This window comes from Oryzias latipes, chromosome 21, assembly GCF_053564925.1.
Source record: "Oryzias latipes strain Hd-rR chromosome 21, Olatipes_Hd-rR_3.1".
Classification (NCBI taxonomy): Eukaryota; Metazoa; Chordata; class Actinopteri; order Beloniformes; family Adrianichthyidae; genus Oryzias; species Oryzias latipes.
Window position 1 is genome coordinate 29,683,947 of NC_136257.1, and position 16,853 is coordinate 29,700,799.

Genomic DNA, 16,853 nt, shown 5'->3' on the forward strand with positions numbered 1-16,853 from the left:
AGGTGTGGTTAAAATTGGCGGGTAGGGTGCCAGGAGGACATCTGCTGCTTGCTTGCAGTGATGTCCAAGCACCCCCCCTACCAAGGACCCAGTGACGTGCAGTCAGGAGAGGCAGGTGAGGCTGTGCCTCACCTGTCATGGGAAGAAAAGAGAAAAATAAATTCAATTATTATTATATTTAAGTTCAGTAATTTGTGCTTTGCAGTCATTTTCCATTTAAATGTATCATTTTTGGGTGTTTTTTCTTTTCAAAATCGCTGAATTTCCGCATTTGCCGTTCAGATACTAAGAAGTGACGTGCGATGAGGCAGCAGCCCGCTGAGCCTCACCTTGGATTGCGCAATACCTATGCAGTCAGACGGTACTGCTGTCTCTCTGTATGTCGGTTCAATCACTTGTACTCTATGAGCTGAGTTTACATAATTTAACAGAGGTATATGATGTACAGTGTTTGTTTTTATAAATAACTGAGGGACGTGTTTCTTGTGCTGAGCGCTAAACGCCGGCAAAAAAGCAACTGGGTGAGGCCAGAAGTTCCCGTGCCTCAAGTTAGGGGGCGCCGGTGAGCCCTGAGATTATGACGCTAAAAATAATAGAAGAAGTGATAGCAAGCGGCAAGTCATTTTCTTCAGAAGGAGCGGCATATGGGCTTTATTTACAAGTAAAGGTAAGACGATAATAAGGTTTGTGCTTTTTTCTATGCTGCAGTTTGTATATGAAAAAACATGTTGAAATGATATTTTAAACAAAACACGTTAACTGTTGTCAATTAAATGGTGAATAAGTTACTCAGTATGGTTCATATGTTTGTAAATATGATTGATGACGTCAGTGCCTCACCATCCATTAACCTCACCGCACGTCACTGCAAGGACCCTACATGTCTAAGGTGCAAATAAAACCGAAAGAGGGGGGGCCCACTCCATACGGCAACCATAGGAGGGGGACCACTGCCAAGTAGCCCCCCCCCCCAAGGCGCATCGCAGGCTAGACCCCCCACCCCCTCACCCTAATATGAGGTTATATGAGGAAGGGGGTAAGTTGGGGACAGCTGGTAGACTGTCCCCCGGTGGTCAAACAGCCGTCCCCCAGCCCCCCCTCAGCAAAGGGGCCAGGGCCACCCAGCCCAGGGGCCCCACCCCCGGAGGCGCCGACACCCCAGGCCCGGCACCACCCACCCCACAAAGAGAGAGAGGAGCCAGAAAGCGTCGCCCCCCCCGGAGCAAGCCCAGGCCCCCACCCCCAGACGCCGGCCCTAGAGGAGCTCTGGTCAGGCCTTGACGGGACCGAGGAGGCCAAACGGCCAAAATTATAAATTTTACAAAGAAAAAGCCAGTAAGAAGAGAACAGCAACGATAAGAAATCTATAAAAACTTTATTCTTTGGTGAATTTCTTATGGGATCACAGCTAACCTGAACTAAAACTGAAGCAGGCTGTGTCCTTAAAAAACAGAAAAATCTTCAAATAAATAAAGTAAAAAAGGTCGGAGTGAACATTTGTCCTGAGATTTCATCTGAGGCAACTTTGAGGCAAACTGTTTCAGAATGTGAGTACAGACTCCAAATTCAGATCGGATCCTTTCATGTCCAAAAGCAGGATGTTGTTGCCTATCAACAGGAAACACCTCATCCCATAGCATTGAAAGTCTGAAAAGTCTGAAAGTGCATCTACTGTGGGGAGAACCTCCTGTGTCATGGTAAATACGATTAACATTTTCAAGTTCAGTTCCAGGTTTGGCTTTTGTGACTCAAGAGTCACGATCAACTCAAGGAAATCCTAAGCTCCTCCTCCCTCAGGCTGCGGTCCAACCTCTGTGTCTCAGACTCCAGGACAGACGGGATTGGTAGACGGGTCACAGCAGACAGCGAATCATTGAGGTCCCGTCTTAGTGAGAGCAGCCATTGGCTGTTTCTGGATGACTGCTGGATAAACTCCGCCTTCTGCTGCTGGTCCATAGCTAAAGAAAGACGAAGCTGACTAACCTGGGGAGGGAGGGGCACAGCGACATCATCAGTTTAGTTGAGTCAACGCCTGGACTGATCTTCTGCACATGCTCACCTGCTCCTCCAGCTCCTTCACTTTGCTGCGCAGACGATCTTCTTCTGTGGCATTAGCGCACACCTGAGCGGACATAAACATACACACATGACAAACAACCACACAAAGACACATCATTTCAGTAAAGCTCACTCTGACACACCTGTTCCACCTGAGATCCTCTGCTGTCTGTCAGCTGCTGGCTGAGCCTCCCACGCTCCAGCTCCACCTGAGGAACACCAGACAAAGTTAACTTAAGATCACATTTCTGACAAAAGCATAAAAATATGATCTTTAAAAATGCTTCTTTGTGTGTACCTGTCTCAGGGTGTCTCTCAGAAAGTCTCTGTCTTTCTTCAGTCTGTCTTTTTGCTTTTCTAGATTCAAGTTCTTCTTCTGCAGTCGTGTCCGTTGGAGCTCCAGTTCAGCCACCAGTCTCTGCAGGACCTCCAGTCTGCCCCCTACAGTCTGGAAACCCACATTTCACACACCCGTGACAATTCCATCACAGCCACTTTTTCTCCTCTCTCAAATGACAAATCAATAACCTCTCCTGGGTTAGGCTCCGCCCCCGTGCTCTGCTCCACCTGGGTGGCGACGTTTTTCAGCTGCGCCTCAGTTTGTTCCAGAGCCAATCGGAGCTGATTTCTGTCTTCCTGCAGCTCCTGGACTCTGAGAGTCAAACTGTCCACCTGCTCACAGGACAGACTTCATCTGAAACAGTTCTGGTGCTCAAACTCATGAGAGCAGGAAGACCTGGAACCTTACCTGAGCCTCCCTCTGCTGGAGCTGCCTCCTGATCTCCTCCTGCTTCACCTTAAAGTAGACAGACATGAGCAGCTTCTCTATGAGAACACACAGTACCTCTGTGTTAACACGAACCTCCCCTCTTTCCTCTTGGCTGCCTCTGCTCCTCTGCTCCCCCGAATCCTCTCTGTCAGCAATCGTGAAAGTTTTCTGCTCCTCCAACAAGGCTCTGTTCCGGCTAAGCTCCATTCTCGCCTCCTCCAGCTCCCTCAAACTGTCCTGAAGCTTGGACCTCGACTCCTTCAGTAGCTCCCCTTGCGTCTGTATTTCTGTGTAAAGAGTGCTTTGCATCGTCCCCTTCTGCCGTTCTACTTCCTTCACTTTGCTCCTCCACCACTCCTCAGCCTCCCTCCTCCTCTCATCTGCCCTATCTAGCTCCTCTGCCATCTCCGTCCTTCTTCTCTCCAGGGCTTTGACCCTGGCTCTCAGCTCCTCCAGCTCCTCTTGCCTCTCTTCCATCTGCAGGTTCTCCTGTCGAACCCTCCCCATCTCCTTCTTCTTCTCCTCCAGTGTGCTCCTCAGCAGTTCTCCTTCTGCATGGCTTTCCTGATTGATACAAGTAGAAGATAACAAGAAAAAAGATCTGGAGTTTGGTGCTTCTAGATCAGACTAACAAGTGGGGGATTACAAGTATCTAAATACTCGGATATTCACAATTTGTTTTAGAAAAAACGGGTACAAATATTTGCGACGTCTGATTTTCAAAGTTTATGAATATCGTAGAGTCTATTAAAATACACTTCAGGCAATGTATCAGTATTTGTTGTTCTAAAATTGCAGAATAATGTTGGATTTTAAATGTTGTTTCTCTTTCGGCTTTTCCCATCAGGGGTCGCCACAGCGAACGAGTCGCATGGTAAACTTGGCAATGTTTTACGCCGGATGCCCTTCCTGACGCAACCCTCTCAAAGCAACCGGGCTTGGGACCGGCACAGAAGTAGAGAAGGGAACAGGGAGCAGCCCGGAGTCGAACCCAGGTTTCACGGACGGAAGGCGCCGCATAATTAACTGTTTCTGGAAATAAAAATAAAGTCTCAAAGGTTCTTATTTTCAAAATAAAACTATTAAGTGTTTTTTGTAGATAAAAAAAAGTGAGACTGAAGTTCAGTTTACTGAAATAAGTTTTATAAAAACATGTTTTGTTTTTAATTTAATCAACAATTTTGGTTAAAGAAATTATGATGAATATGAATTTAAGAATATAACCAACATCTTGTGATAAATTATGTGATGTCATGTCCTCCTGACTCCCAGCAATGCAAATTTGTCCCCAGTAGAGGACATTTCTAAACCTGAATATCTCCCAACCACTGCATAATAATGAATTAACCCCTTTTGGTATTTATAGAGGACATTTGGTGCTTTTTTAATGGTACCAAAAGTGAAGGGGTGGGACTCTGGGAATTGCCGTTTTTGGTACATTTATATAAAAAGAAAAAAAAAAAGACTGGACAACATTGATTTTCTCTGGTAGTCTGAAGGTTAAGATGATTAAATACATATCATTATTAGAGTCTGGGTGTCGTCCTTGACAGTCCATTATCCTGTCAGTCTCACATCAACAGCATTACTCGGTCTTTCATTTACACAATATTAATTGTCTCCGCCCCTCCCTCACTGTCCAATCCGCTTCCATCTTGGTTCATAGTCTGGTCACTTCTCTCCTTGACTATTGCAATGCACTTCTCTGTGGCCTCTCTGATAAACTTCAATTGGTCCAGAATTCAGCTGCCTCCATCATCAGCAGAACTCCTTCCTTCCATCACATCACTCCCGTTCTCCAGCAGCTGCAATGGTTTCCAGTAGTTTTCAGGATTCAATTAAAACCTCTTCTCTACACGTTCAAAGCCTCCATAACCGAGCTCCTTCTTATCTTTCTGATCTCCTCCATATTAACACTCTCTCTCGCTCTCTCCAGTCTTCTTCTCTTCAGCTCACCGTACTGAGCCGTGCCTTCAGCTCCCCAACTCTGGAACCACCCCAGACCTCTGTAACATTGAGTCCTTTTCAATTTTTAAATCCAGGCTCAAAATCTGTTTAAATGTGCTTTTCCAAAATCACAATTTTTCATCTTCTGTAATCGGATTTTGTTAATTATCTCAACTTATTGTCATTTTGTGATTTTATTGTGTTTTACTTTTGAATCTGTGCAGTGTTCTTGAGTGTTTTAAATAAAATGCATGATTATTATTTTCATACGACCAGTAAAAAGACACATGCATCAACCATTCAAAAATAATGTACTGAATAGAAGGATCCGTGGTTCGATCTGTGAATTGTGGATCTTGATTCAAACTAGAACGCCACCTAGTTACCGATCCACATATACTTTGTTTATAAGACAGCAGGAGAAACGGTACCTGGAGGAGAACTTTCAGCAAGTCCATCTCCTTGAGCGCCACCTGCAGGCCTTCTCTCATCTGCTGCTTCTCCACCTCTACTCGCTCCTTGCTGATACTCAGCTCTGACACCTGAAGGAAAGTTTACAGTTAGTTTCACTCTAAAAAAAACTTCTGCCTCAAAGAAATCCTACAGAAGAGGCTAAAAAGTGATCAAAAACAGAATTAAATCCTTGGCAAACTTTCATCAAAGTTGTGATCTTGTGGTTCGTTAAGCCACTAGGGCTGCTGTTTCCAAGTTTACCTGACTCTGAAGGGAGCTCAGACTGTGAGACATCTGCTCCAAGCTGTGCTGCACTCTTCTTAGATCTTCCTGCACCTCCTCCTTCTTCATGCACTCCTCCTTCACCTCTCCTTCAAGCACAGTGACATCCTCTCTCCTCTTCTTCAGCTCCTCCACTGTCTCCAATTTCTCCCTGTGTTCCCTTTGCAGCTCCTCCTTTAGAGCGGCCAACTCTATCTCAGTCTTCTCTCTTGTTTGTTTTTCTGTCTCCTCCCTCTTCTTGGTGCTGCTGAACTCCTCCTCTATTTTCTGTCTTAGCAATCCAGCCTCTTCACTCCTCTTTTTCATCTCATCTTGAAGGTCCTTTTTTTCTCTTTGTTCCTTTTCTAGCTCCTCTCTAAGTATGTAGATCTCCTTTCTGCTCCTCTGCAGCTCCTCTTGAGCCTCATCTTTCTGCCTCTGTAGCTCCTGGGTGTCATTTCTGCTCATCATATCGTTAGTTCTCCACTCTTCCTCTTTCTTTAAATGTTTCTGGTGCACCTCCTTTAACACGGTCATTTTCTCCTGTGTCTCCTCATTCTCTTTTTGCTTTTGTTTCACCTCCTCTTGGAGATAAATCATTTCGCTTTTTAATGATTGGAGTTTTTCCTGCACCTCCTCATTGTCTTCTTGCTTTTGTTTCACCTCCTCCTGGAGATAAATCATTTCCCTCTTCAATGATTGCAGTTTTTCCTGCACCTCCTCATTCTCTTCTTGCTTTTGTTTCACCTCCTCTTGGAGATAAATCATTTCCCTCTTCAATGATTGCAGTTTTTCCTGCACCTCCTCATTCTCTTCTTGCTTTTGTTTCACCTCCTCTTGGAGATAAATCATTTCCCTTTTCAATGATTTTAGCTTTTCCTGCGCCTCCTCACATTCCCTTTGTACATTAAATGCCTCCTCTTTCTTTTCATTGAGCTCCTTGCTTGCAGTGATCCTCTGCCTCTGCACCTCCTCTTGGAGTTCTGTCACTTCTTTTTCCCTTTTCATTAACTGCAGTAAAAGGTCCTCCTTCTCCTCCTCAAGCTTTTTAACCCTGGTCTTCCCTTTTTCCTCCAACAGTAGATACCGATTTCTTTCACTCTCCAATGTTTTTCTATCCATCTTTTTCACCTCCTCAAGTTTTTCCTCCTGACTTCTAAGCAAATCCCTGCACTCATCTATTTCTCTCTCTTTTTCTTTTAGTTTGTCCTCCAGACTGCTCCTCTCTTTCCTTACTCTCCACAACTGCTCCTTCTCTGCTTTGATCTCGTCCTCCATCTCTCTCAAATTGCTACTCAGCATCATCTTCTCCTCTTCCATTCTTCTCACAGTTTCTCCCAGCTCCCTCTCTTTGTTTTCACTTTTTACCAGGTTGTCCTTCAATGTTTTTAACTCCTCTCCAGCCTTTGCCAGAGCCTCCCTATCTTTATCTCCAACTGCCTGCATCAGTCTCACCTCCTTCTCTAACCTGGTGTTCTCTTCCTCCACCTCGACCAGCTTGTTTTCCAGCCTTCTCCTCCTTTCTTTCTCTGTTTTACTCAAAGCCTCCTGCTCTTTCCACTCCTCTTCTTTTTCTTCAAGCATTGCTTTCAGCTGGTTCACCTCCTCATTTCTCCCCTTCAGGATTTCTTTGAGTTTTGCCACCTCCTTCACACTTTGTTCTGCTTGCTCCTGCCAGTCCTTCACCTCCTCCTGCAGTCTGTCATGGGCCTTCTGCCTTTCTGTGCTTCTTCTTTTTGCTCCCAGGTTAACAGCCTGGGCCTCCTGCAATTGTTTGATCAAGGAGCAGATCCTGTCTTCTCTTTCTTCTCGTCCTTTTTCCTCCTGCTTCAAAAGTTCCCGGTTTTCTCTAAGCAGCACCTCCAGGTGTTCCTCCCTCGCCTCTTTTTTTTTCAGTTTGTCAGAAGTTTCCTGGAGCTCTCTCTCTGCTTCCGCCTCCCGCTCCTTCACCAACCTCAGCCGCCCCCTCAGGTTCTCCATTTCCTCCTCCCTTTCTCGTACTGCACATATCTGTTTCTCCAGGCTGCGCTCCCTCCTCTGCACCTCCTCCCTCAGCTCCTCACTCTCCTCCTGAGCCACACTTAGTTTTACCTTCATCAGTTCCACCTCTCCAACTTTCTCTTGTAGCCTCTCCAGCACCTCCATTTTTTCATTTTGCAGTTTCTCTATTTGTCGCTTCTCTGACTTTCTGTGCTCCTGGAGGGAAGAGTTTTCTCCCCTTAGTCTGTTTATCTCATTCTGGCTCTCCTCATCATTTGACCTCCATCTCTCCTCTTGCTCCTGTGCTTTTCTCTTCATTTGGTGCACCTCCTTATCTATTTCTTCCTTCTCTCTTTCTAATTTCTCTATTCTGTCACAGAGAGCTTCAGTCTCCCCATCTCTTTGCACCTCCTCGTCTTTCCTTTTCGCCTCCTCCTCCAGCAGTCTGACCTCAGTACTCTTTGCCTCCTCCAGCAGAATCTTCTTTTCCTCTTCCAAGCCAACTATTCTCTCATTTAGGAAGCTGACTTGGGTAGCTCGTTGTGTCACCTCCTCCTTCAGTCTCTCCACCTGTTGTCCCTTTTCTTCCAGCTCCTCTTCCATCCTTTCAGTGCGTGTCTTCAGGGCTTCCAGCTCCCCGTCTCTCAGCCTTAATTCCTCCCTCAGTGTCTCTCGTTCTCTTTGGCACATCTTTTTCTCCTCTTCCTTTTCTGCCTTTCTTCTCCTCAGCTCCTGCACCTCTTCCGTCAGTCTCTGCAGGTCTTCCTGCAGCACCTCCTTCTCGCCCTCACTTCTCTCTCTGCTGGCTGTCTCTCTCTGCAGCTCCCCTCTCAGACATTTGATTTCACCTTCAGACAGACACAAACGCAGCCGTCACTGACACCATTCCACATTTGGTCACTCACGAGGAGCGTGGGTGCACCTCCCTCATTTTCTAGTAGATGAACAGACAGACCCTGTAAGGTGAGCTTGGCCTCCTGCAGCGCATGGAGGCGAGTGCTCAGCTGACAGCGGTCCACCTCGACCTGGGAGAGGAGCTGCTGCTGCTGGCTGAGCTGCAGCTGCAGGGACACTGACAGAGGCCTGCAACAAAAACCGTCTGTGTGAGCAGAACCAGAACACAAATGGACTGGACAGTTTTCAGTGCTTGGACAGGTAGAATTCAGCACCTGAGCTCATGCAGCTCCTCCTCCAGCTGCGCCCGCTGTCTATGCTCATTCTGGAGCTCCTCCTGCCGGCTCCTGCTCTCCCTTTGCTGCTCCTCCTGCTGCCAATTCAGAATCCTAACCTCCTGTTTCGCCTGTTGCAACTCCTCCTGCAACTCCTTCAGCTCCTGGCACAGCGAGACGTGATGAGAGCGAAGCTAAAAGCAAAAACACAACAAAGTTTTAGTAAATCTTCTCTTTTGACAGATGGAAAACATCCAGGGATAAAGGACAAAAGAATATAATGAATTTTCAATTCATTATTACATTATAAAGTCCAACTTTACACTAAAAATACATTTTTGTAAAGCTACATGGCAAAACTTTCTCCTGTTTCACTTTATTTTTTATTAAAGACAGGTGTGTAATGACTCTACAAAGCTCTTATGACAGCTGCAGCTGTTCTTCGTTACCTCCTCCAGCTGTTGTTCACCACTTGTTCTCTCCTCCTCCAATAGCTGAAGCTCTCTCTCCTTTCTCTCCAGGTTTTTCTCAGCCTCCACCTGCTGCTCTTTCAGCTGACGGATGACGTCGGCATCCTGATCCCTCTGCAGTCTGAACGGTGGTCACAGTGGGATCATGGATCAATCATCAGAAATTTGTGGACGGCTTAACTCACCTGAGAGGTCTGACGTCTCTCTGCAGACAGGTGAACTCTGAACTCACAGCTTGCAGCTGCGATTGGCTCTCTGACAGTTTGCCTTCCAGCTTTAAGAACACACGTGAGGCAGACAGACAGTTAATATGGAGCTTCAGATGACTGCTCAGACGCCTCTGAGCCAGGCTTACCTGCAGCAGCTGCTGGTTCAGTGCTCTCTTGTCTGAGGCCAGAGCAGAGTTAAGAGCAGAAACCTTCTTCAAAGCATCTCGACTCTCCTCCAGATCCCGCCTCAGCAGGCTTTCTGAGGATGAGAGGCGGAGTATGCTTCCCCTGCACTGAGGAGGTCACACATGGAGGGCGGGGCCAAAACTGTCATGACAGGAGCAGCCCGATGACACACAGCCATTTCTGAATCTAAGAAAATGGCTTACCTGCTGTAGGGCATCCCTAGAGCCTGCTGCCTCTTCCTCTGCTTTCTGCCTGTCCAGCTGTTCTCTCTCCAGCGCCCCCTGCAGGTCAACATTAAAAAGGATTTTCCTTCACTTGAGATAGCGAAACAAACTTTGATCAATTTTTGTAAAACTTCTGAGAAGTGTCCATCAAAGCCAGACTGTTTAGTTTAAATATGATGATAGATATTGAAAATCACAGAAGGAATGTCAAAAAGGAAGGTTGCCTCCACAAGAAGATAATATATATGTTTTTTGAGAGGTTGACATGAACCCGTTACCAACGGAGCTTTAGCTCCAATTTCGACATTCTCTCCACTATTCTAACTAGGGCTGCACGATATGAGGAAAACTTGCGATATGCGATATTAGTGATCAATATTGCGATAACGATAAATTTGCGGTAAATAAACAAATAGAAAAATAAACAAAAACATCATTCCCATTTCATTGCAACAGTTTAAAAATTATACTCCAAATGACCCTCATCGACATGGGGGACAAACATCTAACATAATAGGCCTCCATCTGATTGGTCAACAATGGGAAGGCGTCCATCTGATTGGTCAAAGCATAAAGGGATTTATTTGATTCGTTAAATGCTTCAAGCTGCTAGAAGATTGTTTTAACACATTTTGGGTTTGCGATTTATTGCGATATTCGCCGTCTTTTGCGATATGCATATTGCAGAGCTGGATATTGCAATAACGATAAATTTGCGGTATATTGTGCAGGCCTAATTCTAACTCTTCAACTATTGAGCATTTAACACAACAATTCCAGTAGATTCTGAAGCAGAGAAAGGAAACTTTGAGCGGATATTCAACACTTTACAGTAGTGGAATGTTCATGTAATCAACATAAACCAACTATTTGTGTTGCAAAGAATACCGCCGTAATTAACACTTGATATGAAAAGCGGCTTTTCTCCGCATCAGAATCAGCTGATTCTGATACTGTCAGCGTAAACATTTTAAGGGTTACAGTATGTCAAAAAGCGTGTTATTTATGTTAATAAATGCAGCATTTAGAGGGAGGCTGTGTGGTGGTGTAGAGGTAAGGACCCCTTGCCACACTGAACGGGTCCTTTCTGTGAGGAGTTTGGATGTTCTCCTCATGCATTTGTGGGTTTTCTCCAGGATCTCCAGCTTCCAGCCCAAACCCAAACGCATGCCTTATAGGTTTAATGATGACTGATTATTGTCTCTTCATCGTGAATGTGATTTATGGCCCTGCAAACTGTCTTGGGTGTACACCGCCGTCACCCATAAGATAGACACATTTAGCGTATATGAGAACTGGACTGAGTGAGGGATGTCATCCATGGAAAATTCCTCCTCAAACGACGTAAAGTCAATTCAATCGCCGTTTTTAATTTACTTTAAAAATCACTGTTCTACTGATTTGTGTGAAACTTTTTCAAAAATCCTGCGGTTCATAGGGAACAGCAGTTCTGCCAGGTTTTACCTTCAGACTGAGGAGCTCCATCTGGTGCAGATGTTCTCTCTCCGTCAGCTGGACACTTTCTAGGAGCTCCGCCTCCACCCTGAAACAAGGAGGACATGGTGAGGAGAACACACACAGAAGGAATGAGGGTGGGTGGTGCTGCAGAGTACCGTCGATGTGAGTCTGTTTCCAGTTGCAGATTCTTCTCTTCCTCTCTGTCTCTCTCTCTCCTCAGTCTGTGGTTCTCTCTCTTCACCTCCTCCTCTCTTCTTTGCACCTCCTCCAGCTGCAAGCGGAGGGAGCTGGAGACCTTTTTCTCGCTGTGTTAGACACACAAACATGTAGCAGTGACTGTGGGACGGGATGTGCTGCAGCCCACTGTGTGTTTGTTCACCTGCTGAGGACGCTCTGTGTGTGCGTGAGCTCCTGCTGTGTGTGTTGTGAGCGTGCCAGAAGCTGCTGGTGGTCGTCCTGAAGCTGCTTCACCTGCAGCTGCAAGCTGGTTCTCACCTCACCGAGACGTCGCAGGTTTAGCTCCGCCCCCTGACGTGAACACAGACAGACGATTGGAGCTCTGTGCGAATCAGAGCTACAGCAGAGGTCAGCGTTTCTGACCTGCAGCTCCTCGCTCCTCCTCAGCAGGACGCTTTCCGCCTGTGAGAGCACAGCCAGCATGGAGGACAAATCCGCCCGCAGGACGTCTTCTGGGGAGGTGCTCGCTGGCCGACTTCTGCTGCTGACGACTCTGGCCTGAAAACAATAACTATGAGTTTTGACGCCCTATGTGGGCAAAATGTTCAACTGCAGTAGGACTTCAATGAGTATATGTTCCAGAAAAATCAATTAGTATTTCCATTTATTACTGATTTACATGGGCTGCACAGTGGTGCAGTGGTTAGCACTCTTGCCTCACAGCAAGAAGGCCCTGGTTCAAGTCCTGGCTTGACCAAAAGCATGCTTCATAGGTTAATTGGTCAACCTAAATTGTGTGAATGTGAGAGTGCATGGGTGTTATTGCGGACGCTCTACCCTGCGACAGACTGGCGAACTGTACAGGATTTCCCCTGCTTATACCCAAAAGTGGCCGGGATAAGCTCCGGCAGCTCCGTGACCCCGAAAGGGAAAAAAATGGATTAGAAAATGGATGGACCTCAGCCAGATCTTCAGTTCTTCTACATGGCTTGTGTGTGAAGTAATTAGCACTGTATTGATAAACTGGAGAGAAGTCAGCAGCTGCTACCATTATATTATTTATAAATATAGTAGAGTATGGTCAAAAGTCAAAAGTGAGCGGCTGAGTAGCTCGGTTGGTAAGGTGAAAGACTACCACCCAGGGAACCAGGGTTCGATTGAACAATGATAACATTGGTAATGGGGCAATTACCAAATCAATGGCGAGCAATTAACATCCCCCAGTGGGGGCCCTTGGGCAAGACCCTTAATGCTACTGCCTCCCGGCTATCCTCCCGGCTTTATTTATCCCCCATTGTGGGATAAATAAAGTATCAATTATTATTATTATTAAGTACACATCAGTCAATGTAATTACTGCACTAAAATTGCAGAAAAATATTTAATTTAAAGTATTTAAACTGTCTAAACATCTTTTGTGTTTAATGGGTACGGTGACAAAACCATTTCTTTCAAAGTCTTTTTTTTTTTGTCTGTTATGTTGATTCTAATCTATTGTTCAAATAAAAGGTATTCAGTGTTGACCTTTGGCAACAAACAAACATTATCGTAAGAATCTTGGTTTGATCTGTGAATCAAATCAGATCACCACCAAAGTAACAATGCACAGCCCTACTTTGTGTTCATCTTTACATCCAAAGCTCCTTTTTTCCGTTGTGTATTGTATGGACACTCATTTATAAATAGAGTTTTTTGAGATTGATTAGCAAACGGAGCTAAGAGGGGTTAAGATCAAACGGACTCACCAGTCTGATCACAGCCTGACTGACAGACTGGAGTCTCCTTGCAGTTTCTTGATGTCTTTCCACCTCCCTCTCCTTCTCCTCTCTCTCATCCTGCAGTGAGCGAGCAAGCTCCACAGTCCTACCAGAGAGAGAGGGACGGAGAGGAGATGAAGGAGGAGCAAAGTCACCACCTCTACGAGCCTCCCAATAAACGCTCACCTCTGCTGCAAAGCTTCAGTCTTTTCATAGAGCTTAGGCTCAGAACCTTCTCCCTCCTCCTCTTTGAGTTCTAGCTCCCCCATGGAGAAGGATCCCTGAGTGGAGCAGGAGTCTGGAGGAGGAGGAGGGAGGATCAGTGTTGAGGATAGAGGAGGAGAACTGGATGGTGGGGAAGGAAGAGGCAGCAAAGTTGAAGACAAAGGCTTGTGAAGAGCCGCCAGGCTCTGGGTGGAGCAGACAGAGTCACAGCTGGAGAGGAGTGTTGAGGAGAGACGGGAAAACTCGGCCCTGAGCTCCCACAGGTCTCTGCGGACAAAAACAGTCGACGTTTAACCCCCACAGCCTGCAGAGGGTGGACGCTCCACCTGGTTAAACATTGGTCGGGACGGAGTTGACCTGTCGGCAGCTGTTTTCACGCTGTGACATTGTCTCCTCAGAGCCACCACGGATCTCCAAACTGACAGCCAGTTGTTCTGCTGCTGACCCACGTGACCCCGCTGATCCTAAACCGAAAAAAAATATATCTCTGAACGGGTCAGTGTGAAGAGGTAATGAGGAGGTAATAAAACAATCCAAAGACCTCTTTCTCTCTCTGCCAATCAGTTTCTCTTTGCTCCGCCTTCTCCGTGGATCTGATCCAATCAGCTGTCAGTCTGTGGAGTTCCTCCTTAAGCTCCTGGTTGAACTTCTCAGATTGGCTGAGCTGCTCCCGCAGAAGAGAGTTGGTGTCAGCCAGACTTACGGACCTGCAGGGAAATCAGAGTCGATGATGATCCACATCGTTTGGACCTCGGTTTCCCCACATCTGCAGCTCTCAGACCTGTGCTGCTCCTCCTCCAGCCTGATGAGGGCGCTTTCCAGAGAGTTGCTATGTTCATCCCGGACCCCCTGCCATTCAATAAACCAAAGGGGGTTAGCTGAATTTCTGCAGAAGGCCAGAACCACAAACGACCAAACTGACCTCCATGTGGAGCGTCTTCCTCCGTTCATCTTGCAACTGCAGGTCCAAATGCTGGCACTGATCTCTGTACTCCAGAACCTGCACACACATCCACCACCCTCTTTACAGAACACAGAGGCCCAGCAGCAAACAGGTTCAGAACAAGTCAAATATCACAGCCTCCTCTGCTCCACAGCACCTCTTGTGGCCCTACCTTGTTCTGCAGCCGATGTATCAGCAGTGCCTGCCTGGCCTCTCTCTCCCTGCCCTCCCTAAGCTGCTTCTTCCACCTCCTCTGCTCCTCCTCCTCCTCAAGTGACAGGCCAAGTGACGGATGTATGGTCTGACGGAGCTGCAAATGCAAGAAAAGCTTTAAGATTTTCTAACGATCGTGTGATTTCAACCTGCTTCTCCTCACCCTCACCCTGTCCTGCAGAGCTCGGGTTCTGGACTCCAACTCCTCCCGCTCCGCTCGACTCTCTGCCAGCTCCTCCTGCAGACGGCATACCTCCCGCTCGAGCTCCTCCTTCTGCTGCTGCCAGCCAATCAGCAACCCAGAATCCATGCTGGCTGAGACAGGTGTAACATTAGGAAAAGAATCCAGTAAAGATCCAACATGTTTGCAAAATCCCGCCATTCAAATAGAAACAAGTCAGCTTCAGTAAACAATTAAAAAACAGGTTTGAAATAAATTTGGTCATCAAATTGGACGACAGTAAAAACACCAGTAGGTGTAAATTCACCTATAAATTCTGGAAGAACATCCACAAAATCACCACCTATTCCAATTTTAATGAAATTCAACATAAAATAAAAACAATTTTGGTTTTTGTAATTTTAATCAAAAAGATCAAGATGTTTTCATATTTATAAATTTGTTTTTATAACTAAGTTTCATGTACATAAGAAAATTGGTTGACAAAAAGCCTGACTAAAAATAGAAATTTAGCGATATTTGAAAGTAATCTCTTCAAAAACCACATAGGCTGAAAAAACGAACGACATCTGTAAATTATAAGGAAAAGTTACATAAACTACACTTTTTTTCTTATTTCTTAGTTTTTCTTTCTCTTCCCATCTTGCAAAGTATTAACAATAAATCTGTCTTGAATTTATTTTTTGAAATGTATTGTATGCAGGATTTTTCTCCAAACATTTAATTACAGTTATGTTTTTAAAAAAAAAAGTTGTTAAAGCACCCCTTTAACGTGACATCCTCTTGTTTTAAAGTTAACTTGATCCTGAAGGTGGAATGTGATTTATGTGACTGCATTGGTGACGTCACATAAAGGGGAGGGGTCACTGATACCATTAGGATTATCGATTACTTCAGAATCAGAAATACTTTATTTTTATTTTTATTTTTTATCTTTTTTACTTTATTGATCCCATACTTGTTAAATGTGTTTGTCACCATAGCAACTGACAGCAGAGGGGGAAAAAAGACTAAGAATAATATAAAAAAATACTTATAAAGTAAAACGTTAATATATTAGATAAGTACACACCCACGCAAATAATAAAAAAATACTTCCGAAACATTTGTTTACCCCTTTTGACTGTATAAGACAACGATTTACTCTTTTTTTTTTTTAATAGTTTTTTAACCAGAATGAAAATATTAACCACAGGACTAATGGCACTTGGTGAAAGTGCTGCCTGTGTGACTCATGAAAAACATCAGTCATGTGCTGCTTGATTGAGTGCAGCCTTCCACTCCCCGTGGACCATAACGCACGGTGTGGGATTATTGGTATAATCCACAGTTGAGATATTACAAGTTCTACAGCTTCAAACGGCTGTTGCTACGCAACAGGGTGTAGGAAACAGGATAACTAAGTTAGCTAGTTTTCACAGTGTGTTGTCGTGGTAACCTTCCCTCATGCGTGAACTCATACGCGATTTTAAACCCACCTGACCAGGTGTTCCAACGTCAGATAAGGCGCTTATCCTCGACACTTATCTGGAGGTCTAGCAGCGCCAAAAGAACCGCTCAGGCACAGAAACAGAACCACTACTAAAGCGTAATTTTAACACTCGACCCACCACCACCGAACCGAGGACATTGCTGCACGAGCCGGGCTCAACCAATCAATGTTGCGTCAATAAGTTAGACAAATCAACGGACAAACCGACTTCAAGGCTGGGCGAGCCTGCCTGTTCTTCTGTCACGAGCGTAACTTAAAAGAGAAAAGAAAACGACAAAAAAAAAACCAGAGGAAAAAATAGAAAGCGCTCCGCGCGCTCAAAGCATCGTAACGTTCAAAACGTTATACTTTTTACGATCACGTGACCACTAACTATAGAGCACCCCAGGCTTCACAGCGACACCTGCTGGTGGAAGGACCTAAAAGCTCTGATCACAACGGTAAAAAAAAAGCCATTATGCTTAACTAATAAATATTTGTCCTTACATTTTTTTCTGTTTGTTGTTGTTGCAAAAAATACAAAAAATGAAAGTATTTCTATAGTTAATATCGGCATTTATACAAACATTTAAAGTAAAAAATGCTTTTATGAAAATTGTTGAAAAGAAAAGTTTAGATGCACTTTATTCACTAATAAGGTATCTTTTTTAAAACACGTCACAAAACAAATATTAACTTTTG

At 45.1% G+C, this 16,853-nt stretch overlaps 1 protein-coding gene across 5 annotated transcripts; it reads right to left on the reverse strand.

Moving 5' to 3' along the window:
* Positions 1 to 1,358: 1,358 nt before the first annotated feature.
* On the reverse strand, positions 1,359 to 16,542 carry si:dkey-230p4.1 (uncharacterized). Of its 5 annotated transcripts, none has more exons than XM_078939472.1 (28): positions 16,159 to 16,542; positions 14,669 to 14,810; positions 14,459 to 14,596; positions 14,266 to 14,343; positions 14,125 to 14,192; positions 13,885 to 14,050; positions 13,701 to 13,807; positions 13,305 to 13,610; positions 13,107 to 13,224; positions 11,785 to 11,919; positions 11,564 to 11,712; positions 11,340 to 11,489; positions 11,191 to 11,269; positions 9,706 to 9,783; positions 9,463 to 9,609; positions 9,293 to 9,381; positions 9,087 to 9,228; positions 8,638 to 8,831; positions 8,424 to 8,551; positions 5,489 to 8,316; positions 5,206 to 5,316; positions 2,921 to 3,391; positions 2,807 to 2,854; positions 2,587 to 2,730; positions 2,357 to 2,506; positions 2,202 to 2,267; positions 2,060 to 2,122; positions 1,359 to 1,983 (listed from the first exon to the last, which is right to left on the reverse strand). In XM_078939472.1, exons 2-28 carry the CDS (start codon positions 14,807 to 14,809, stop codon positions 1,762 to 1,764), a joined length of 6,516 nt encoding a protein of 2,171 aa, XP_078795598.1. In that variant the 5' UTR covers position 14,810; positions 16,159 to 16,542; the 3' UTR covers positions 1,359 to 1,761. The 5 variants fall into 5 exon arrangements, with proteins under 5 accessions (XP_078795598.1, XP_023806498.1, XP_023806497.1 ...); XM_023950730.2 differs by having other exon boundaries at positions 14,669 to 14,814; XM_023950729.2 differs by having other exon boundaries at positions 14,663 to 14,810; positions 16,159 to 16,512.
* Positions 16,543 to 16,853: the final 311 nt, after the last annotated feature.

Coding starts and splice junctions, on each gene's coding strand:
- si:dkey-230p4.1 (XM_023950729.2), bottom strand. CDS start 14,809: ATGGATTCTGGGTTGCTGATTGGCTGGCAGCAGCAGAAGGAGGAGCTC. Junction 14,051..14,124: donor CTGGAGGAGGAGCAGCACAG/GTCTGAGAGCTG, acceptor ATTTCCCTGCAG/GTCCGTAAGTCTGGCTGACA. Junction 1,984..2,059: donor TGAAGGAGCTGGAGGAGCAG/GTGAGCATGTGC, acceptor CTCCCTCCCCAG/GTTAGTCAGCTTCGTCTTTC.